The sequence below is a fragment of the Ovis canadensis genome, chromosome 2 (genome assembly GCF_042477335.2).
Source record: "Ovis canadensis isolate MfBH-ARS-UI-01 breed Bighorn chromosome 2, ARS-UI_OviCan_v2, whole genome shotgun sequence".
In the NCBI taxonomy this organism is placed as follows: domain Eukaryota; kingdom Metazoa; phylum Chordata; class Mammalia; order Artiodactyla; family Bovidae; genus Ovis; species Ovis canadensis.
This window is the reverse complement of record NC_091246.1, coordinates 119056347-119081160: the sequence shown is the minus strand read 5'-3', so window position 1 is coordinate 119081160 and position 24814 is coordinate 119056347. Positions and strand designations below refer to the sequence as shown.

The window sequence follows — 24814 nt, the reverse complement described above, 5'->3', positions numbered from 1 at the left end:
TAACCCTGTTTAGAGTTACTGTATTTTGAGGGAAAATAAAGGAGGGAATAAGATGTAAAGAAGGGAAAGTTAAGAGGCTAATAACAGACACACTAAACTTAATTTTTAAATTATTGTCAGGGGCTGACCTTTGTGTGAAGAACTGTTTCGTTTATTGTAAACCTTCTCAGTCTGTGCAGATAGTAGAAATATACTAGCCTGTTGTTTGCTTAGTCAGGCCTCTTAAAAAGTTTTATTGCTATTTCTGTTACATTACTAATATCATCTATGGACATCAGTATTCACTTTTTATAGTTTTTATATAGTTCTTATGGAGTTTATTTTGGCTTTTTCTGACTTTGTATTGTGCATGGTTTTTAGGGTTTTCTTTTCTCTTGGTCTAGTCAGTGCTCTTTAGTTATATGTGTTTCAATTTTAAGTGTCCAGAGATGAGTTTTTAATTTTTTTTTTAAAAGAATGTGATAACTTTTCTCCTGGTTTTATAGTTTCTCTGTGGAGGATATAAAATATTGGATATGGCTTTTTTTCCCAAATAACTCATGATTATTTGGGCAGAAAATGCATTTGCATACAGAAGTGTTTAACAGGATCATAAGAACCCCATGATGTTACCCACAATCAGGGCTGGTGGAGTTCAGGAGTGGCATGATTCCTGAGGTTTGTCAAGGAGACCTGGCCTGGGCCCAAGGGTGGTGGTGCAGGTGGGGTCCTCCAGGTGGAGGACTGTGAAGAGCAGTGGTATGTATGGTGGACAGGGAGCAGCAGATAGGGGTGGGTCAGCCTGGAGGGACATGGACTGCTTGAGTGCTCAGCTGCATCTAAATCTAGGAGAATGCAGCTGCAGATGCAGTGGACACATTCTGGGGGGACACATTTTTAAACTTGAGGCTAAAAGCTATTGCACAAAGGGCTGTGAGTGTTAGGAAGAAAGTCAGAACTCAGTCTTGCTAGCAATGAGAACTCAGTTGAATTCTGATTCTGTAGCCCAAGGGTTCTCAAACTCTGAGGTTCGTTAGGATCACCTGGAGTCTTGGTCAGACACTGGCCTGACCAGTGAGTGTCTGGCCCCACCCTTAGAATTTATGATTTCTTGGTTTGGGGGACTTGGGAATTTGTATTTCTAACATGGTTCCAAGTTCTGCTGATGATGTTTGCTTTTCAAAGTGTGTTGTGTCTGTACAGCCAAAGTCTATTACCTTGAGAGTTTCAGAGACAGGAAGAGAGCTGATCCTGGGAAGATGGCATCAAACAGTTTTCAGAGGAAGTTGATCTGGGCTGGAGAGAGGATGGCTGTGCTATAGTCACAGAGAGAAAGCCCAGGGTGGTAGTAAAGGGTTCACACCTTTCTTTATTGATCAACTTTGTCAATTCTGACACATTTTTTGCAGGTTTTGTTAACTAAGGCAGATAAAGTTTACCTCGAATCTTCTGTTACTTACTGTATCTGCCAGCGTATCTCTTACCATCTTGTTTCATGTTTTTGCATAACTGGACATTTTTCTTTAAGACAGAAATTACTATCTTTCTTCCTTGATAGTACTCTTTAGCATCTTGCTTATATATTTGTGTTTCTCTGCCAGCCTTCTTTCTGGTTTAATCTCAGCCATTCATGTGGTTGAGGTTATGACTTTTATCTGAATTAAGTAGCCTCTAATTCAGATAGTGGGCTTCCCTGGTCGCTCAGTGGTAAAGAATCTGCCTGTCAGTGCGGGAGACACAGGTTTGATCCCTGGGTCAGGAGGATCCTCTGGAGAAGGAAATGGCAACCCACTTCAGTATTCTTGCCTGGAGAATCCCACGGACAGAGAAGCCCGGTGGGCTGTAGTACATGGGATCACAAAACAGTCGGAGATGACTTAACGACTAAACAACAACAAATTCAGAGTGTGGTTCTACACCAATTCTGTGATTCTTCAGCACCAACTGAATGTCTGATAATTCAGTCCAGTTCTGACACTTAACTACTGGAGTTCAGTCCTCACAAGTGAAGGGCTCAGTTCTCCAAGGGTGCCTCCACTTCAGATGCCAGACTCCGATGGGATTCCCAGGTTACTCTCACAGTTGCCTGACTGACTACAAATTTAGAGGTTTCCATAACCCTCTAATCCCCCAGTTTTTTTGTTCAAGAGATTTTATTTAATCTCCAACCTCTCTCTCTCTAGAGGTCAGGAGATGGTCCTGATAGTTTTCCCCTCTAATCACTGTTGGGTCTTTCTGGTGATCAGCTCACATCATGGAGCTATCTAGAGGCCCCATCCTGAGTCAGTTCCTTAGCATTAGCTCAGGTATAGTGGAAAGGAGCTTGTTGTGAATATCAAAGGATGCTCCTGAGTAAATTGCAAGGGTTTTAGAATCTCTGTGCCAGGAACCTAGACCAAAGACCAAGTCAATATTTTTATTATACCACAGATAAAAAAGTATGATATTGGTGTTAAACATTTTAGCAGAACTCTGGAGTCCATATTATAAGAGTCCCATTTTACATGTTTAATAAGCAAAGAGAATGTGCTAATTAATTAAGAAGTGTAAAGTTGATTTTGCATCTTGGCATACAATAGCATGAAGAGGCAAAGGCATGTGTACATTTATTTGTTAACTTTTGTGTGGTGACTGATGATCTAGTAGTCTCTCAGCATTTGTACAGGATTTCATGAATTCAGTAAGTCACTTCAGTCACTCAGTCGTGTCCAACTCTTTGCGACTCCATGGACTGCAGCATGCCAGGCTTCCCTGTCCATCCCCAACTCCTGGAGCTTGCTCATGTCCATCAAGTTGGTGATGCCACCCAACCATCTCTGTTGTCCCCTTTTCCTCCTGTCTTCAATCTTTTCCAGCATCAGAGTCTTTTCCAATAAATCTTCATATCAGGTGGCCAAAGTATTGGAGTTTCAACTTCAGCATCAGTCCTTCCAATGAATATTCAGTACTGATTTCCTTTAGGATGGACTTGGATTTCCTTGCAGTCCAAGGGAGGCACAAGAATCTTCTCCAACACCACAGTTCAAAAACATCAATTCTTTGATGCTCAGCTTTCTTTATAGTCCCAACTCTCACATCCATATGTGATTACCAGAAAAAAGTAGCTTTCACTATACAGACATTTGTCAGCAGTATAATCACAAACTGATTTTTAATATGCTGTCTAGGTTGATCATAGCTTTTCTTCCAGAGAGCAAGTGTCTTTTAATTTGATGGGTGCAGTCAACATATGCAGAGATTTTGGAGCCCAAGAAAATAGTCTGTCACTGTTTCCATTTTTCTCCCATCTATTTGCCATGAAGAATCAGCGAACTAAAATGGACTGGAATGAGTAAATTTAACTCAGATGACCATTATATCTACTACCGTGGGCAGGAATCCTTCAGAAGAAATGGAGTAGCCAGCATGGTCAACAAAAGAGTCCGAAATGCAGTACTTGGATGCAGTCTCAGAAACGACAGAATGATCTCTGTTCGTCTCCAAGGCAAACCATTCAATATCACAGTTATCCAAGTCTATGCCCCAACCAGTAACGCTGAAGAAGCTGAAGTTGAACAGTTCTATGAAGACCTACAAGACCTTTTAGAACTAACACCCAAAAAAGATATCCTTTTCATTACAGGGGACTGGAATGCAAAAGTAGGAAGTCAAGAAACACCTGGAGTAACAGGCAAATTTGGCCTTGGAATGCAGAATGAAGCAGGGCAAAGACTAATAGAGTTTTGCCAAGAAAATGCACTGGTCATAGCAAACACCCTCTTCCAACAACACAAGAGAAGACTCTACACATCACCAGATGGTCAACACCGAAATCAGATTGATTATATTCTATGCAGCCAAAGATGGAGAAGCTCTATACAGTCAACAAAAACAAGACCAGGAGCTGACTGTGGCTCAGGTCATGAACTCCTTATTACCAAATTCAGACTGAAATTGAAGAAAGTAGGGAAAACCGCTAGACCATTCAGGTATGACCTAAGTCAAATCCCTTATGATTATACAGTGGAAGTGAGAAATAGATTTAAGGGTCTAGATCGGATAGATAGAGTGCCTGATGAACTATGGAATGAGGTTCGTGGCATTGTACAGGAGACAGGGATCAAGACGATCCCCATGGAAACGAAATGCAAAAAAGCAAAATGGCTGTCTGGGGAGGCCTTACAAATAGCTGTGAAAAGAAGAGAGGCGGAAAGCAAAGGAGAAGAGGAAAGATCTAAGCGTCTGAAGGCAGAGTTCCAAAGAATAGCAAGAAGAGATAAGAAAGCCTTCTTCAGCGATCAATGCAAAGAAATAGAGGAAAAGAACAGAATGGGAAAGGCTAGAGATCTCTTCAAGAAAATTAGAGATACCAAGGGAACATTTCATGCAAGGATAGGCTCGATAAATGACAGAAGTGGTCTGGACCTAACAGAAGCAGAAGATATTAAGAAGAGGTGGCAAGAATACACGGAAGAACTGTACAAAAAAGATCTTCGTGACCCAGGTAATCATGATGATGTGATCACTCATCTAGAGCCAGACATCTTGGAAAGTGAAGTCAAGTGGGCGTTAGAAAGCATCACTACGGACAAAGCTAGTGGAGGTGATGGAATTCCAGTTGAGCTGTTTCAAATCCTGAAAGATGATGCTGTAAAAGTGATGCACTCAGTATGCCAACAAATTTGGAAAACTCAGCAGTGGCCAGGACTGGAAAAGGTCATTTTGCATTCCTGTTCCAAAGAAAGGCAATTCCAAAGAATGCTCAACTACACCACAAAATTGCACTCATCTCACATGCTAGTAAAGTAATGCTCAAAATTCTCCAAGCCAGGCTTCAGCAATACGTGAACCGTGAATTCCCTGATGTTCAAGCTGGTTTTAGAAAAGGCAGAGGAACCAGAGATCAAATTGCCAACGTCTGCTGGATCATGGAAAAAGCAAGAGAGTTCCAGAAAAACATCTATTTCTGCTTTATTGACTCTGCCAAAGCCTTTGACTGTGTGGATCACAACAAACTCTGGAAAATTCTGAAAGAGATGGGAATACCAGACCACCTCACCTGCCTCTTGAGAAATCTGTATGCAGGTCAGGAAGCAACAGTTAGAACTGGACATGGAACAACAGACTGGTTCCAAATAGGAAAAGGAGTATGTCAAGGCTGTATATTGTCACCGTGCTTATTTAACTTCTATGCAGAGTACATCATGAGAAACACTGGACTGGAAGAAACACAAGCTGGAATCAAGTTTGCTGGGAGAAATATCAATAACCTCAGATATGCAGATGGTACCACCCTTTTGGCAGAAAGTGAAAAGGAGCTAAAAAGCCTCTTGATGAAAGTGAAAGAGGAGAGTGAAAAAGTTGGCCTAAAGCTCAACATTCAGAAAACGAAGATCATGGCATCTGGTCCCTTCATGGGAACTAGATGGGGAAACAGTGGAAACAGTGTCAGACTTTATTTTGGGGGGCTCCAAAATCACTGCAGATGGTGACTGTAGCCATGAAATTAAAAGACGCTTACTCCTTGGAAGAAAAGTTATGACCAACCTAGATAGTATATTCAAAAGCAGAGACATTACTTTGCCGACTAAGGTCCGTCTAGTCAAGGCTATGGTTTTTCCAGTGGTCATGTAAGGATGTGAGAGTTGGACTGTGAAGAAGGCTGAGCGCCGAAGAATTGATGCTTTTGAAGTGTGGTGTTGGAGAAGACTCTTGAGAGTCCCTTGGACTGCAAGGAGATCCAACCAGTCCATTCTGAAGGAGATCAGCTCTGGGATTTCTTTGGAAGGAATGATGCTAAAGCTGAAGCTCCAGTACTTTGGCCACCTCATGCGAAGAGTTGACTCACTGGAAAAGACTCTGATGCTGGGAGGGATTGGGGGCAGGAGGAGAAGGGAACGACAGAGGATGAGATGGCTGGATGGCATCACTGACTTGATGGACGTGAGTCTGAGTGGACTTTGAGAGATGGTGATGAACAGGGAGGCCTGGCGTGCTGTGATCATGGGGTCGCAAAGAGTCGGACCCGACTGAGCGACTGAACTGAACTGAACTGATGAAACTGGATGCCATGATCTTCAATTTTTGAATGTTGAGATTTAAGCCAGCCTTTTCACTCTCCTTTTTCACTTTCATCAAGAGGCTGTTTAGTTCCTCTTTGCCTTCTGTCATAAGGGTGTTTTCATCTGCGTATCTGAGGTTATTGATACTTCTCCTGGCAATCTTGATTCCAGCTTGTGTTTCATCCAGCCCAGCATTTTGCTTGATGTACTCTGCATAGAAGTTAAACAAGCAGGGTGAAAATATACAGCCTTGACATACTCCTTTCTTGGTTTGGAACCAGTCTTTTGTTCCATGTCCAGTTTTAACTGTTGCTTCTTGATCTGCATACATGTTTTGCAGGAGGCAGGTCAGGTGGTCTGGTATTCCCATCCCTTGAAGAATTTTCCACAGTTTGTTGTGATCCACATAGTCAGAGGCTTTGCTGTAGTCAGTGAAGCTGAAGTAGCTGTTTTTCTGGAATTTTCTTGCTTTTTCTATGATCCAGCAGATAATGGCAGTTTGATCTTTGGTTCCTCTGCCTTTTCTGAATCCAGCTTTAACATCTGGAAATTCATGGTTCATGTACTGATGAAGCCTAGCTTGAAGAATTTTGAGCATTACTTTGCTGATGTGTGAGATGAGTGCAATTGTGCAGTAGTTTGAACATTCTTTGGCATTGCCTTTCTTTGGGATGGAATGAAAACTGACCTTTTCCAGTCCTGTGGCCACTGCTGAGTTTTCCAAATTTGCTGGCATATTGAGTGCAGCACTTTCACAGCATCATCTCCAGGATTTGAAATAGCTCAGGTGGAATTCCATCATCTCCACTAGCTTTGTTCTTAATGATGATTCTAAAGCCTCCTTGATTTTGCATTTTAGGATGTCTGGCTCTAGGTGCGTGATCACACCATTGTGGTTATCTGGGTCATTAAGGTCTTTTTGTGTAGTTCTTCTGTGTCTTATCGCTACCTGTTCTTAATATCCTCTGCTTCTGTTAAGGACCATATCTGTCCTTTATTGTGCTCATCTTTGCCTGAAATGTTCCCTTGTTATCTCTAATTTTCTTTAAGACATCTTTAGTCTTTCCCATTCTGTTGTTTTCCTCCATTTCTTTGCACTGGTCGCTGAGGAATCCTTTCTTATATCTTTTTGCTGTTCTTTGGAACTCTGCGTTTAAATGGGTATATTTTTCCTTTTCCCCTTTGCCTTTCTGTTCTCTTCTTTTCTCAGCTATTTTTAAGGCCTCCTCAGGCAACCATTTTGCCTTTTTGCACTTCTTTTTTTGGGGGATGGTCTTGATCACTGCCTCCTGTACAGTGTCAGAAACCTCCATCCATAGTTCTCAGACACTGTCTATCAGATCTAATCCCTTGAATCTATTTGTCACCTCCTCTGTTTAATCGTAAGGGATTTGATTTAGGTCACTGCCCTTATGGCAGAAAGTGAAGAGGAACTAAAAAGCCTCTTGAGGAAAGTGAAAGAGGAGAGTGAAAAAGTTGGCTTAAAGCGCAACATTCTCAAAACAAAGATGGCATCTGGTCCCGTTTCCTCATGGTAAATAGATGCGAAACAGTGGAAACAGAGAGAGATTTTATTCTTTTTGGCTCCAGAATCACTGCAGATGATGAGTACAGCCATGAAATTAAAAGATGCTACTCCTTGAAAGGAAAGTTATGACCAACCTAAACAGCATATTAAAAAGCAGAGACAGAGGTCTGTCTAGTCAAGGCTGTGGTTTTTCTAGTAGTCATGTATGGATGTGAGAGTTGGACTATAAAAAAAGCTGAGCACCAAAGAATTGATACTTTTTCACTGTGGTGTTGGAGAAGACTCTTGAGAGTCCCTTGGACTGCAAAGAGATCAAACTGGTCAGTTCTAAAGGAAATCAGTCCTGAATATTCATTGGAAGGACTGATGCTGAGGCTGAAACTCCAATATCATGGCCACCTGATGTGAAGAGCTGATATGTTTGAAAAGACCCTGATGCTGGGAAAGATTGAGGACAGGAGGAGAAGGGGACGCCAGAGGATGAAATGGTTGGATGGCATTACTGACTCAATGGACACAAGTTCGGGTACATTCCGGGACTTCGTGTTGGACAGGGAGGCCTGGTGTGCTGCAGCTCATGGGGTTGCAAAGACTCGGACACAACTGAGCAACTGAACTGAATAGAGGTTCTTCATCTTTGGGTGCAGAAATATAGTCAGTCTGATTTCGATATTGACCATCTAGTGATGTCCATGTGTCGAGTCTTCTCTTGTGTTGTTGCAAGAGGGTGTTTGCTACCACCAGTGCATTCCCGGCAAAACTGTTAGCCTTTTACCTGCTTTGTTTTGTACTCCAAGGCCAAATTTTCTATTACTCCAGGTATCTCTTGACTTCCTACTTTTGCATTCCAGTCCTCTGTAATGAAGAGGACATCTTTTTTGAGTGTTAGTTCTAGAAGGTCTTGTAGGTCTTCATAAAACCGTTCAAGTTCAGCTTCTTTTGCATTACTAATCAGGTCATAGACTTGGATTACTGTGAATGGTTTGCCTTGGAAACGAACAGAGATCATCCTGTCGTTTTTGAGATTGCATCGAAGTACTACATTTCAGACTCTTATGTTGGCTACGATGGCTACTCCATTTCTTCTAAGGGATCCTTGCCCACAGGGGTAGATATAATGGCCATCTCGGTTAAATTCTCCCTTTCCTGTCCGTTTTATTTCACTGATTACTAAAATGTTGATGTTCACTCATGCCATCTCCTGTTTGACCACTTCTAATTTGCCTTGATTCATGGACCTAACATTCCAGGTTCCTGTGCAGTATTGCTCTTTACAACATCAGACGTTACTTCTATCCCCATCACATCCCCAACTGGGTGTTGTTTTTGCTTTGGCTCTGTCTCTTCATTTTTTGTGGAGTTATTTCTCCGCTCTTCTCCAGTATCATATAGGATACCTACTGATCCTGGGGAGTTCATCTTTCAGTGTCATGCCTTTTTGCCTTTTCATTTTGTTCATGGGGTTCTCAAAGCAAGAATACTGAAGTCGTTTGCGATTCCCTTCTCCAGTGGACAACATTTTGTCAACACTATGCATTGACCCGTCCATCTTGGGTGACCCTACATAGCATGGCTCATAGTTTCATGGAGCTAGACAAGGCTGTCATCCATGTGATCTGTTTGGTTAGTTTTCTGTGATTGTGGTTTTCATTCTGTCTGCCCTCTGACAGATAGGGATAAGAGGCTTATGGAAGCTTCCTGATGAGAGAGACTGACTGAGGGGAAACTGGGTCTTATTCTGATGGGCGGGGCCGTGTTTGGAAAATCTATAGTTTAGCTTTCTGTTAGTGGGCGTGGCTGTGTTCCCTCCTGGTTGCTTGATCTGAGGCCAATCTGTGGTGGAGGTAAGGAAGATAATGGTGACCTCCTTCAAAAGGTCCCATGGACACACTACTGCACTCATTGCCCGACCCTGCAGCAGGCCACTGCCGAAGCTAGCCTCCGCCGGAGACTGCTGGACAGTGATGGGCATGTCTGGGTCAGTAACTTGTGAGGTCACTGCTCCTTTCTCCTGATTCCTGGTGCAAGAAAGGTTTGTTTGTGCCCTCGAAGAGTCTGTTTCCCCAGTCCTGTGTAAGCTCTTGTGGCTCTATGGTAGGGTTAATGGTGCCCTCCGCCAATAAGGTTTTATGCCATACCCGGGTCTGCTGTACCCAGATCCCCTGTGGCAGGCCACTGCTGACCTGTCCCTCCACAGGAGACACTCAGACACAGTTCTGGCTCAGTATCTGTGGGTTGGGTGTACATTTTGTACCCTTCTTTTGTCTGAGCAGCTTAGGCCCCCAGGTGCTTGGTGAGCACGCTGTCCCAAGGGGGCTGTGTGTCTCGATCTCCTCGGTCCCAGCCGCTCAGTTTCCCAGGGGCACTGTGAAGAGTACCATATCAGGTGTGCTGTGTGTCTCTTCTGGAGAGCTGCCGATGTCAACCGTCCAGGATCTCAGGAAGTCGGCATCAGCAGCTGGGAGCCTCCTCACAGTTTGGTGGAAGATGTTGTCTTTGGGGCTGAGATTGTAGCAGTCCCTTGCCTTCCAGTTCTGGCTGTCGCAAGCCTGCCTCTGCCTCCGGGCATTCTCCTTTGGTATTCCCTCAGTCCTTTGTTCTGTGAGCAGGCCAGGCTACCCGGTAGGTTGTTAGGTTAGAGCCTTTCTTGGGAAAATTCCCATTTCCGCATTTGTAGTTAGGCGTGTATTCTCTGGATGTTTTTTTTTTTTTTTCCTCTCCTGGTTATGTTGCCTTCTGAGATTCCAAAAGTCCCCACACACCTGTCTGTGAGAGGGTTTCCTACTGTGTGGAAACTTCAGGACTCCCTCCCCAGGACAGGTCTCTGTCCCTAACCCTTTTGTCTCTTTGTCTTTTGTATTTTGTCCTACCTCCTTTCGAAGAGATTGGGCTGCCTTTCTGGGTGCCTGGTGTCCTTTGCCAGTGTTCAGGTGGTGTTTGGTGGAAGTTGCTCAGCATTCAGATGATCTTTTGATGAATTTGTGGGGGAGAAAGTGGTCTCCCTATTCTCCATCATCTTGAAGTATCTCCTTTTAGATTTAATTAATTTTATTAATTGAGATCTTCAGTGTAATGGTTTATGTATCAACTTTGCCATGCCATGTTGTCCAGATATTTGTTTGATTAAATATTACTCTAGATGTTTCTATGAAAGTGAATTTTGAATGAAATTCACATGTAAATCCGTGGACTTTGTGTAAAGCAAATTACACTTCTTAATGTGGCTGGGCCTCATCCAGTCACGTGAAGAGGCTGAGTAGAGAAAAGACTAACTTTCTTCCAGCAAGAAGAAATTTTCCCTCCAGATTGCCTTTGGACTCAAAACTGTAACATCAGCTGTTCCTTCGTCCTCACCTTGCTTGCTTTTTCTGTAGTTTTTGAAGTTTAATTTCCACCATTGTGGAAGCCAATTCCTTACAATAAATCAGTCTCCCTCTGCCACCAACACATGTGTAATCCCCTCCCCCCATTCCTGTTTCATTTTTGTGGAGAATTTTCAGTGATACATTTATTTATTTATTTATTTATTTTTATAGTTGTCCCAGAACCATTTATTGAAAAGATTTTTTCTTTCTCCAGTGGTTTGTATACATAACTTTGTTGAAAATTAATTGGCTATAAACTTAAGGGTTTATTTTTAAACCTCATTCTGTTCCATTAATGTATATATCTATACTTATGCCAGTATCAAACTTTCTTGTAGTTTTTTAGTAAGTTTTGAGATTAGAATGTATGAGTCCTCCAGTTTTGTTTTCTTTAAAGTTTATCTTGGCTATTTTGGGTTCCTTGCATTTTCATAATTTTAGGTTCATCTTGTCAATATCTACAGTAAATACATCTGGCATTTTGATAGGAATTGTACTGAATTTATAGTTATAGTTTTGGGGATTATTGCCATCATAATACTATTGTCTTTCATTGCATGACATGAAAAGTTTTGCTGTTTATTTAAATCTCTTAATGTTTTTGTATTTAGATTGTTGTTGTTCAGTCACTAAGTCATGTATGACTTTGCGACCCCGTGGACAACAGACTTCTCTGTCCTCTGCTTTCTCCTGGACTTCGCTTAATTCGTGTCCACCGAGTTGGTGATGCCATTTAACCATCTCATTTTCTGTTGCCCCCTTCTCCTCCTGCCTTAGATCTTTCCCAGCATCAGATTCTTTTCCAGTGCATCGGCTCTTCCCATCACATGGCCAAAGAATTGGAGCTTCAGCTTCAGCAAAAGTTCTTCCAGTGAATATTCAGGTTAATTTCCTTTAGGATTGACTGGTTTGATCTCCTTGCTGACCAAGGGCCTCTCAAGAGTCTTCTCCAGCTCCACAATTCAAAAATATCAATTATCCCGTGCTTAGCCTTCTTTATGGTCCAACTCTCACATCAGTAACATGACTAATGGAAAAACCATAGCTTTGACTGTATGGACCATTGTTGGCAATACACTGTCTAGGTTTGTCATAACTTTCCTTCCAGGGAGCAAGCATCTTTGAATTTCATGGCTGCAGTCATCATCTGCAGTGATTTTGGAGCCCAAGAAAGTAAAGTCTCACTGTTTCCATTTTTCTCCCATCTATTTGCTGTGAAGTGATGTGCCCAGATGTCATGATCTTAGTTGTTTGAATGTTGAGTTTTAAGCCAGCTTTTTCCACTCTGCTGTTTCACCCTCAAGAGGCTCTTTAGTTTCTCTTCACTTTCAGCCATTAGAGTGGTATCATCTACGTATCAAGGTTGTTGATATTTCTCCTGGTGTTTTCATTTTTGGCTGCAAAGAACATAATCAGTTGGATTTCGATGTTGACCATCTGGTGATGTCCATATGTAGAGTAGTCTCTTAGGTTGTTGGAATAGGAAGTTTGCTCTGATCAGCGCATTCTCTTGACAAAACTGTTAGCCTTTGCCCTGCTTCATTTTGTCCTCCGAGGCCAACCTTGCCTGTTATTCCGGGTATCTCTTCACTTCCTGCTTTTGCATTCCGATTCCCTATGATGAAATGGACATCCTTTTTTGGTGTTAGTTTTAGAAGGTGTTGTGGGTTTTCATAAGGCTGCTCAACTTTGCCTTCTTCGGCATCTGTGTTTGGGGAATAGACTTGCATTACTGTCATGTTGCATGGTTTGCCTTGGAAATGAACCAAGATCATTCTGTCATTTTTGAGAGTGCACCCAAATAGTGCATTTTGGACTCTCTTTGTTGACTATGAGGGCTACTCCATTTCTTCTAAGGGATTCTTGTCCACAGTATTAGATATAATGGCCATCTCAGTTAAATTCTCCCATTCCTGTCTAGTTCACTGATTCCTAAGGTGTTAATGTTCAATTTTTCCATCTCCTGCTTGACCACTTCCAGTTTGCCTTGATGCATGGGCCTAACATTCCAAGTTCTATGCAATATTGTCTTTACAGCATCAGACTTTACTTTCACCTCCAGTCACCTCCACAGATGAGCATTGTTCCACTGAGGCTCTGCAGTTTCATTGTCTCTGGAGCCATTAGTAAGTGCCATCTGCTCTTTCCCAGTAGCATATTGGACATCTTCCAACCTGGGGGGTCATCTTTTTTAGTATATTGGACATCTTCCCACTTGTGGGGGGGCTCATCTTTTGGCGTCATATCTTTTGGCCTTTTCATATTCTCTGTGGAGTTCTCCAGGCAAGAATACTGGAGTCAGTTGCCATTTCTTCCTCCAGTGGACCATGTTTTGTCAGAACCTTTCACTATGACCCATCTGTCTTGGGTGACCTGGCGTAGTTTTGGTCATAGATTCATTGTGCTATGCAAGCTCCTTCACAACAACAAGGCTGCGATCCATGGAGGGGAATGTTCTTAGATACCTATAGTTTTTCTTTTTATTAATTACAATCTATTTTTTTTTAAATTGAGGAGCCTGTATTAGTGAACAAGCTTTCTTCAAGGTAGTGATTAATAAAGTGAAAATAAAACACAGTTGAACTTATGTTGTGCAGTAGAATGCAGGAGTCTCTGATGGTGGCCCTGGGCTGTTTTAGGAGTGCTGTTCCAGCTGTGGTCCCTGCCCGTGTGGGGAGAACAGCACAGAGGGGTTGCCTGTACCTCTAGCCTGGACCTCAGCATAGTGACTAAGCAATAACAACTCCTCTTTCTGTAGGTCCTACACCTAGCACCTTCTGACAGTGCTTTGAGAGGAAATCTCACTGGGTGGTTGTGAAAAATCTTCTTACTGTACTAGAATAGGAGAGTGTTAAAGTCTTCTGGTCTTCATTTCAACTCCTGCAATCTGCTCTTCCTCTTCAGGGTGTTACCCTGGAACATTAGGAAGGTCAATTCCCACACTCCCCTATCCCCATCTTTCCATAATCTGTGGGGTGTGTGTGTTCGTAATAGTTTATGTTCTGTTTGTTTGCTCTCTGTAAACTTTGAGCCCTGTGTTAATGGAAAGAAGAGATGACATACTTAACCTTTTGTCTCAGAGCTTCTTGGTTGGTTTTGTATCCTCAAGTGACTTCCTCCTGCTTTTGTAAATGTTCTTGTTTATGCTCCTGAGAGTAAAACTTGAGTTGTGTTTAGTGATGCTTCTTGTCTGCTTCCTGGTGATGAACGATTATATTGCTGATGTTATATGAGCATTTTATGTTCTTTTTTGTTGGTAATATTTACAGTGAGGTTTGCATCAGAGGTTGACAGACTTACTCTAAAGGGCGAGGGAACCCACTTTTGGGACCCTGCAGTTGTGCCAAAGCAGCCATACACAAAACTAAGTAAACATTGAAATGTGAAGTTTTTAAAATGTTTTCATTAGAAAATATTCTTTTGATTACTTTTCAACCGTTTAAGATGTGAAATCTTTTCTTAGCTTTCAGACCATACATAAGCCAGCTTCAGGCTGGAGTTTGCCCCCAGCCTTGTAGGCAGACCCTGTGGGTGTGTAGGGCCTAGCAGTTACAGCCTGTGCTGCAGTCCAGCCCAAGCTCTTTGCCTGAAATATACTGTGAGGTGCAGTGTCTTTTGCATCTGTGAACAGGAGACAGAAGCCTGCCTGCTGGAAAAATTGTTTTATAAGGATTGAAAAGAATAATGCTCTGCTGTATGGCCAGGTACTTTGTATTGTACACTTCAGCTTATTTTCATTTTCCTTGGGCTGTTTCATTTTTGTCCCCCTTCTTCAGTCCTAACTCTTTGAAATGTGGTCTGTCTTGGTGAATATTCAATGTATACTTTAAAAAGAAGGCATGTTCTATTCTTATTAGATGGCTTGTGGTATAAAGTGTTGATCACATCTGTTTAAATGCTTATGATTTTCAATTCCTTATCAGTGCTGATTTTCTTTCTGCTTGTTTTGTTACTGACAGGGTAGTATTGGTGTCTCTAACATAATTGTGGATTTGTCCATTTTTCCTTTTAGTTCTTGATTTGTATGTTTTGGGCTTTATTTTGACTTCATATACATGTAAGGTTGTTATGTTTTCTTTGGTGAATTTACTGCTTTATTATTATGTTCAGTTCAGTCGCTCAGTCGTGTCCGACTCTTTGTGACCCCATGAATTGCATCATGCCAGGCCTCCCTGTCCATCACCAACTCCTGGAGTTCACTCAGACTCACGTCCATCGAGTCAGTGATGCCATCCAGCCATCTCATCCTCTGTCGTCCCCTTCTCCTCCTGCCCCCAATCCCTCCCAGCATCAGAGTCTTTTCCAGTGAGTCAGCTCTTCGCATGAGGTGGCCAAAGTACTGGAGTTTCAGCTTTAGCATCATTCTCTGCTTTATCTTCAATAATTTTCTTTTCTCTGGCATCCATTTTATGTGATATTAAAATAGTCATTTTAACTTTCTTTTGATTAGTATTGTTTGATATATATATATTTTCCATTCATTTACTTCTAATCTTATATTTTTATATTCCAAGTGAGTTTTGTAGAGATTGCATATAGTTGGGTCATTTTTAGAAAATCCATTGTGACAGTCTGTCTTTTGTGTTCAGATCATTTATAGTATAATTCATGATATGTTTAGATTTTAAGACTTCTCATCTTACTGTTTGTTTTCTATTTCTGCTTCTCTCACCTGCCTTTTTTGGATATTGGAACATTGTTTTTAGGTTGTTGCTGCTGCTCAGTCCTGTCTGACTCTGTGACCCCATAGACTGCAGCACACCAGGCTTCCCTGTCCTTCACCAGTTCCTGGAGCTTGCTCAAACTCATGTCCATTGGGTCAGTGATACCATCCAAACATCTCTTCCTCTGTTGTCCCCTTCTCCCTTCAATCTTTCCCAGCATTAGGGTCTTTTCTAATGAGTCAGCTCTTTGCATCAGGTGGCCAAAGTATTGGAGCTTCAGCATTAATATCAGTCCTTTCAATGCCTATTCAGGGTTGATTTCCTTTAGGATTGACTGGTTTGATCTGCTTGCAGTTGAGGGGACTCTCAAGAGTCTTCTCCAACACAAAAATTCAAAAGCATCAATTCTTAGGCTCTCAGCCTTCTTTATGGTCCAACTCTCACATCCATACATGACTACTGGAAACATAATAGCTTTGACTGTATGGACCTTTTTGGCAAAGTAATGTCTGTGTTTTTTAAAATGCTGTCTAGGTTTGTCATAGCTTTTCTTTGAAGGAAGAAGCAGCTTTAATTTCATGGCTGCAGTCACTGTCAGCAGTGCTTTTGGAGCCCAAGAAAATAGTCTGTCACTGTTGCCATTTTTTTCCCCATCTATTTGCCATGAAATGATGAGACTGGATGCCATGATCTTAGTTTCTTGAATGCTGAATTTTAAGTCAGCTTTTTCACTCTCCTCTTTCACCTCATCAAGAGGCTCTTTAGTTACATTACAACAATAATCTATGTTTTGTTGGATTTTTTCCCCCCTTTTTCTTTTGGGCCACATTGTGTGGCTTGCAGGATCACATCCCCCGACCAGGGACTAAACCCAAACCCTTAACAGTGAGAGTGCATAGTCCTAACCACTGGACTGCCAGGGAATTCCCTTGATATTTCTGTAAATTAAAGAGGTACCATTAACCATAGCTATGGCATGATGTTGAGAGAATGGGACATAAGTAGTATACTGTGACAAGGGCTTTTTCTTTGGCCTCAGGGGCAGAACATTGAGTTAATTATACTTGTCAGTTCCTGACACGCTATTTCCAAATCCATATTTTTAAGTGTTTTTCTGTCTAATGAATTTGCTTTTATGTTTGTATTTTAAATATACTGGTATTTGCAATGGCACCCCACTCCAGTACTCTTGCCTGGAAAATTCCCATGGACGGAGGAGCCTCATAGGCTGCAGTCCATGGGGTTGCTAAGAGTCAGACACAACTGAGCGACTTCACTTTGACTTTTCACTTTCATGCACTGGATAAGGACATGGCAACCCACTCCAGTGTTCTGGCCTGGAGAATCCCAGGGACGGGGGAGCCTGGTGGGCTGCCATCTATGGGGTCGCACAGAGTCGGACATGACTGAAGCGACTTAGCAGCAGCAGTGGTACAGTGTTCACACATTATGCTATGTCTGAGGTGCATTAGATTGCTGCGAGCCTTTGTTTCCGCATCCCCCCAGTCACAGGCCTGTCTGAGACCTCTGTGGGCATGTGCCTAGAGGGGACTGCTGGACCTCCCGTGCCCTAGATTGCTCTCCAGGCGGGCTGTGGGTGCGACCCTCCCACAGCTGCCTCCAGCTCCACATTTCTCCTGACACTTGGCGTTATTTAGTTATTGAACTAAATAATGATAGCCCTTATCATTGAGGGCTTATTCCCTGGCATCTGGTGTTCTAGGCCCTTGGGATACAGAGAGCAAAACCAGATGGAAAAGGAATAAAAGGTCCTGCCTTGGAGCTTTTATTTTAGCTTTCTAACAGTTGTGAGTTTGGTGAGTGTAAAGTAATATTTCATTGTTTTAATTTATACTTTTTCTAAGTGTGAATTTAGTATCTTTTCATAGATTAGCTTTTTTGGGGTGCTTCTGTTGGACATTTGATATTTTTCTTATAGAATGTCGGAGTTTCTTTTATACCTTGTTGGTTTTAAATACTCTTTACTATTTGTGATATGATATACTCTTTTTTCACAGATTTAGATGTAATAATGGATGCTAACTAACAACACAGGTTTGAACTATGTAGGGCCACATATGAGCAGATTTTTTTTCAGTAGTAAGTACTATGGTACTGCATGATCGGTGGTTTGAATTGTTGGATATGGAAGAACTGTGGATTTTTGACTGCACATGTTGTTCAAGGGTCAACTGTCTATTTCTAATTACTATTTAGAGAATAGTTTCTGTATTTAGAAAATAGTTCATTTAGTGGCAGTCTTCTAGGATAGGATGCATTTACACTTCAAGGTTAATATTAGTTCTTTCTTAACTTGCTAAGTAAGGAGTTTCATAACAATTTTTCTGAGGCTAACTTGTCAGTGGCCTAAAGTTGTGGTACTCAGTTTGCTTCTGTATTGCAGCATTGCTGAATTACTATTTCAGTGGTAGTGATCCTGTGTAACATTCGTTCTCAGTTGGTGTGGGGTAGGGCAGTGTATCGAGTTGAAGATGATTTTTGAATTATATTCCTATTCCATGTCCTCCCTTACTGTGGACTCACTGCAATTGGGAATCACTGGATAAAAACAATTAATGTTAATATCAAAGACTTAAGGTTTTTAGTTGAGAAATATAGTAGGAAGTTGATAGAATGTCTTGGAAGACATATGTCAAAGAACAGTTTGAGTGATATTTTGATTTTTCAAATGAAAAGAGTCACTGGGCCATTCATTGCTTCTTAAATCGCACTGTGTGTTATGTTGATGAGTCATGTAATTTTTCTCCCCAATCGTCAAATGGTTAGCTAATGATGTGTGTTGCAACTTAACTTTTCCATTTTTGGGGTGAAAATTTGCAGAGACTGGCAAGTGTTATGTTACATTTTAAAAAGCAATTTATATACTTAAATTTATAAAAATTTTCCAGATGATGGTGTTGATACGCAGATTGGAACAAAGAAAGAAGATCTGAATGACAAAGAGAAAAAAGAAGAGGAAGAGACTCCTGCACCTGCATATAGGGCCAGGTCAATCCTAGAGAGCTGGGTATGGGGTCAGCAGCCAGGTATGAAGATCTTCTAAACTCCTAGTCTTTGAAATGAATGGCTCGGCATTCATTTTCTAGATAGAGTAGATGGACTTTATTTTTGTCATGGGATTTTTAAAAATTAAGCTTAAATTTTTATATTTTAGTAGTGTGCTCAGTCACTTGGTTGTGTCTGACTCTTTGCCACTGTATGGGCTATAGCCCACCAGCCTGCTCTGTCCATGGGGTTTTCGTGGCAGGAGTACTAGAGTGGGTTTGCATTTCCTCCTCCAAGTTTATATTTTAGTAGACTCTGCATAACATACATCTTACCATTTCAGTCAGTTTTAAGTGTACCGTTCTCAGTGACATGAAATACACTCACACTGTTGTATACCATCCATTTCCAGAGCCTCTTTATCTGCCCAAACTGAAACTTCCCTTTCTTGCCTTGGAAATCACTTTCTGTTTTTAGGATTTTGACTAGTTTAGTTACCTCATTTAAGATGGTTGCCATCCAGCCATCTCATCCTCTGTTGTCCCCTTCTGCTGCTTTCAATCCTTCCCAGCATCAGGGTCTTTTCCAATGAATCGGCTGTTTGCATCAGGGGGCCAAAGTATTGGTGCTTCAGCTTCAACATCTGCCCTTCCAGTGAATATTCAGGGTTGATTGCCTTTTGGATTGACTGGTTTGATCTCCTAACTGTCCAAGGTTAATACATAATATTTGTTTTTCTCTTTCTGACTGACTTCACCCTGTATAGTAGGCTCTAGGCTCATCCACCTCAGCTCAGCCGAGTCACATTTGTTCCTTTTTATGGCTGAGTGGTACTCCTTTGTGTATGTGTACCATTGCACACATGCATGCCTCTATCCATTCATGTCAGTGGACATCTGGGTTGCTTCCATGTCCTGGCTGTTGTAAGTAGTGCTGCAACAAACATTGGGGTGCATATGTCTTTTAGAATTGTAGTTTTCCCTGCCCATTTTTTAATTGAGGTTTTTTTTTTGTTTTAATGATGAGTGAGTTTTTGTACATTAATCCTTATTAGATATATTGTTTATAAATATCATCTATTCAGTAGGCAGCTTTATCATTTTGTTGATAGTTTTCTTCACTGTGCAGAAGCTTTTTAGTTTGATGTAGTCCCATTAGTTTATTTTTGCTTTTGTTTCCCTTGCCTGAGGAAACATATCCAGAAAGATATTGCTAGGACCAGTGTCAAAGAGCATGTTGCCTAGTTTTTCTAGAAGTTTCATGGTTTCAGGTCTTTCATATAAGTCTTACAGTTTAAAATCAGGGCGCATGATACCTCTAGCTTTGTTCTATCTCAAAAATATTTTAACTATTTGAGATTTTTTGTTTATGTTTCTATACAAATTTTAGGATTATTTGTTCTAGTTCTTTGAAAAATGTCATTGAAATTTTGATAGGAATTGCATTGAATCTGTAGATGGGTAGTGTGGTCATTTAAGTAATATTAATTCTTTCATTATATGAGCACAGTATGTCTTATGTTGCCAGTTTCCTTTATCAGTGTCTTACAGTTTTTTAACTACAGTTCTTTTACCTCCTTAGATTTATTCCTAGCTATTTTATTCTTTTTGATGTAGTTGTCAATAGGACCCTTTTTCTTAATTTCTCATTCTGATAGTTCATTGTTTGTGAATAGAAATGCAGCAGGTTTGTGTTTATTAATTTTGTATCCTAAAACTTTACCAAAATTCATTGACGAATTCTGATAATTCTTCTGAGTGTCTTCAGGATTTTACGTCATGACATTACAAGCAGTGACGGTTTTACTTATTCCTTTACAGTTGAGATTACTTTTTCTTCTTTGCTGTGGCTAGAACTTCAAATGCTGTGTTGAAAAAAAGTTGTGAGAGTGGGCATCCTTGTGCCTTATATTAGAGGAAATGTTTCAGCTTTTCAGCATTGAATATGGTGTTAGCTCTGGGCTTATCATATATAGTCTTTATTACATTGAGGTATGTTCCCTCTCTACCCACTCTGTTGAGAGTTTTTATGATAAATGTATATTGAGTTATGGCAAATGCTTTTACTGCATCTATTGAGGTGATTATATGATATTTATCCTTCAGTTTGTTACTATTGTATAGCACATTGATTGATTTTGTGGATGTTGATCTATTTTTGTATCCCTGGAAGAAATCCCATTTTATCATGATGTATGATTCTTTTAATGTATTGTTGAATTTTTTTGTGAATATTCTGTTGAATATTTTTGCATCTGTGAACATCAGGGTAATTGTCCTGAAATTTTCTTTTCTGGTAGTTGTCTTGTCTGTTTTTGGTATCAGGGTAATCCTGGTCTTATAAAATGAGTTTAGAAGTATTCCTTCCTTTTCTCATTTTTTTCTTTATCCTTGGAAGAGTTTGAGAAGAATTAGAATTAATTCTTCTTTGAAGGTTTTGCATAATTCCCCAATGAAGTCCTTTGGTCCTGGAGTTTGTTTGTTGGGAGGTTTCTGATGAATAATTCAGTCTCCTTACAGGTTATTGGTCTGGTCATATTTTTTATTTCTTAATGATTCAGTCTTGAAATTTTATATGTTTCTAGGAATTTATTTCATCTAATCTTCAGTTTGTTGGTGTATAATTGCATTTCTCTGGTGCCAGTTGTAACATTTCCTTTTATATTTATGATTTTATTTATTTGGGCCCTCTCTGTTTCTTGGCGATTCTAGCTAACAGTTTGTCAGTTTTGTTTATCTTTTCAAAAAACAGCTGTTGGTTTTATTGATCTTTAATATCATCTTTTTATTCTCTTTCAATTGTTCCCACTCTTATCTTTATTGTTTCTTTCCATCTAATAACTTCAGGCTTCATTTGTTCTTTCTTTTCATTTCATTTCACTTTTTTTTTTTTGAGTTTATTGAGATGTTTACTTAGGTTATTTAGTTTCTTGTTTGAGATTTTTCTTTTTTTGAGGAAGACATTTATCTTTCTGAACTTCCCTGTTAGAACTGCTTTTGCTGTATCTGGTAAGTTTGGTAGGTTGCAGTTCTGTTTTCCTTTGTCTCAAGGTATTTTTTAAAATTTCTCTTTTGATTTCTTCACTGACCCATTATTCTTTAGTGGCATGTTGTTGCATTTCCATGTGTTTGTGAAGTTTCCAGTTTTCTTTTTTAATTGATTTCCAATTTCATAACTTTATAGTTTGGAAAGATTCTTGATGTGATTTCGGTCTAATGAAGTTTATTGTGGCCTAATATGTTTTCTGTTATGGAGAATGTTTCATGTACACTTGAGAAGAATATGTATTCTGTTACTTTTGGATGGAATGAACTGTATATTATTTGTTAAGGCCATCAGGTCTTATGTTGTCATTTAAGTCAGATGTTATTTTAGTGATTTTTCTGTCTGAATGATTTATCTGTTGATGTAAAGTGAGGTACTAAAGTCCTGTACTATTATTGTATAGCAATTTCTCTTTTTAGGTCTGTTAAGATTTGCTTTGTATATGGTTATGCGTATGTTAAATATATAACTATTTTACAAATGTTAGTCCTTTTGTTGGACTCACCTCTTTATCATTACGTAATGCTCTTCTTTGTCTCCTATTACAGTTTTGTCCTAAAATCTATTTATCTAATCTAAGTGTAGGTACCCCAGGTTTCTTTAGGCTTTCATTTGCATGGAGTATCTCTTTCCATTCCTTCATTTTCAGTCTCTGTGTTGTCTGAAGATAGTCTTTTGTAGGCAGAGTATAGATGACTCTTACTTACTTATTTCTAAAAAACTTTATTTTGTGTTGGGGTATAGCTGATTAACAGTGTTGTGACAGTTTCAGGTGACCAGCAAAGGGGCTCAGTCATACATACACACGTATGCATCCTCCTCAGACTCACCTCCTATCGGGGCTGCCACAGGACATTGAGTAGGTCCCATGTGACATACCTGCAGTAGGTCCTTGTTGGTCACCCTTTGTAAGTACAGCACTGTGCACATGTCCGTCTCAGACTCCCTGGACTTGCTAGATTTCAGTGTCTGCTTCCTCCCCGTTTGGCAGGTTTGTACCTGTGCTACATCGCATCACTTCTCTGCGCCTTTCTCCGCCTCTTCTCTTCCTGGGGCCCTGCAAGCGTTAGTCAGCTTGATGTGTCCTGTATCCCTTGAGCTGTTTTCACATGTTTTTCATTCTTTTTTCTTTTTGTTACTCTGATTAGGTGAATTACCCTGTCTTTGAGTTCACTGAGCCTTTCTGCTGCTTCATGTAATATGCGGGTGAATCCTTCTAGCATAGGTTTAGTTCAGTGAGGTTTTATTTTTTGCAGTGTATTTTTGGTCTTTATTCAGATTGGGCAACTTCCAGCTTAAAAAAATTTTTTTTTCCATTCTACTGTTGAGCCCTTTCACTGAACTTTTTATTTTGGTTCCAAAATTTCCATTTGGTTCTTTTTTTTTTTTTTAAGACATCTCTTTTTGACTTAGGTTTTCTGTTTTCTCATATGTTTCAAGTGTGTTTTTGGTTCTGAGGCATTTTTAATCTGTGGCTTCTTTAAAATCTTTCTCAGAGTATTCTAATGTCTCTGTCATCTTGGTTTTTCTATCTATTGATTGTCTTTTGAAAATTAATTTTGAGGTCTTCCTGGTTTGTGGTGTGGTGAGTAACTTTCTGTTGAAACACAGGCATTTTCATGTTATATCCTGAGACTATTGCATTGGCTTTCTGTGACACCATTCTGACAGAGCAAGAAGGTGCTATACTTTATTAATGTGAGGAGGGGATTGGAGTTCTGCTGGCTCCCCACATGGTCTCATGATTTATTTCTGTGTGTGTATGTAAACATTCACCAACTTGTTTCACAGCATCCTGCAAAAAGTGACTGATTTCTTGGCATTACGAGTTGGACAGGGCAAGCAGATGTAGGACAGTCAGGAAGGAGAGTAGGCAGATGCTCAAGAGCATATGTGCTTTCTCTAAGTTTCATAGTTATCTCTGGATTTTGTAGCTAAGCAGATAAGAGACGTTATCATTTCGTGGTAGAAAATGCAATGACTGTTCTGGAAGGTACCTTTTGTTACACCTGATCTCTGGAAGAAATTCTGATGAGCTGTCCTTGGCAGTGCTGTTTCAGTGACATCTCCTGTGTGTCTACAGGGAATCAGGCATCTCTCAGTGGTGGGCCAACATTGATTCTGCAAGGATGCCTGTGAAGGCTAAGGATGGTACCTCACATATAAATCTTTCTACTTCATCTTAAGCCTAATGTGGAGTTTAAAAGATATATATATTTTTGAAGTATTTTCGTCTAGATTTTGTAATGATTAGTTGTTTTCGCTAGTGGAACTTTCCATACTTGGAATCCAACCTCTGGTGTCTGAATATGGGTCTCTGTGCCGTTGTGCCTGTGTGTGATGAGAGAAGCTTTGTCCTGGTGGCCTCCCTAAAGAGAGATGTGTGTCCATCTGATGCCTTCTGTGATCTCCGTTCTCATGGGAAAAGCATGTTGAGGTCATGGGTAGCTAAGAAGTAGATGTCTTCCATATAGGGACATTCACTAGGTATGTGGCTGTTGTCTTTTGGGATATAAAGCTACCAGGGTGTTGATTGGTTTAGCCTCATAACTAATCAGCATCAGAGACAGAACAAAAAGAACAGGACACCCCTGCTCTGGTCACCACTGGGTACTGTACTGTTATAAGGAGTTGGTGGAAGGTAACTTAATTTATAGTTCAACTTTAGATAGCTTTATGATTAATTGCTAGATGAGACTCCTTTTAATTTTTTTCATTCATGTAACTTTCTTCTAGGTACCTAAAAAAAGTCCTAAAGTGTGGAAGATTTCAAACATACACAGTAGGAGGAGTAGTATAATGAAATATCCCTTATCCGTAGCACATTCTAACTAGTTAATTTCATCTTCCTCTGAAACATTCCAGTGAATTTATCAACTTTCATGAGTATTGCATGCTGGACAATTTATTGAAGCCTCATTTTCATTATGAATTTGTTTTCATAACATAAAAATACTGAATATGGTTTTTCTTTCTGTCTAGGAAATGTATTGCTAATAAGTATTGACTTCATAGTGTTGTGTTAAAAACTTTTTTTACCTTATACCGTGTTTACAGAAGGGCAGAATGCCACACTCATTTGGGTGACATTGGGCAGGTACTCTGAGCTGAGTTGCCTCCTCCATAGAATGCCCTCCCAGCACTACCTCTCTGTGGTGCCTGTGATGATTACCTAATGTGTGTTAA

At 40.4% G+C, this 24814-nt stretch overlaps 1 protein-coding gene across 7 annotated transcripts in view; it reads left to right on the top strand.

Annotated features, from left to right (window-relative positions):
* HERC2 (HECT and RLD domain containing E3 ubiquitin protein ligase 2) overlaps nt 1-24814 on the top strand; it is a 243505-nt gene that overhangs the window by 19727 nt on the left and 198964 nt on the right. For 5 of the 7 annotated variants that reach the window (XM_069576810.1, XM_069576811.1, XM_069576809.1 and 2 more), the window contains one exon: nt 18487-18624. The exons of the other annotated variants lie outside the window; for them this stretch is intronic. In XM_069576810.1, coding sequence (XP_069432911.1) covers nt 18487-18624 — 138 coding nt within the window. The remainder of the gene's footprint in view (nt 1-18486; nt 18625-24814) is intronic. 7 annotated transcript variants of the gene reach the window in all.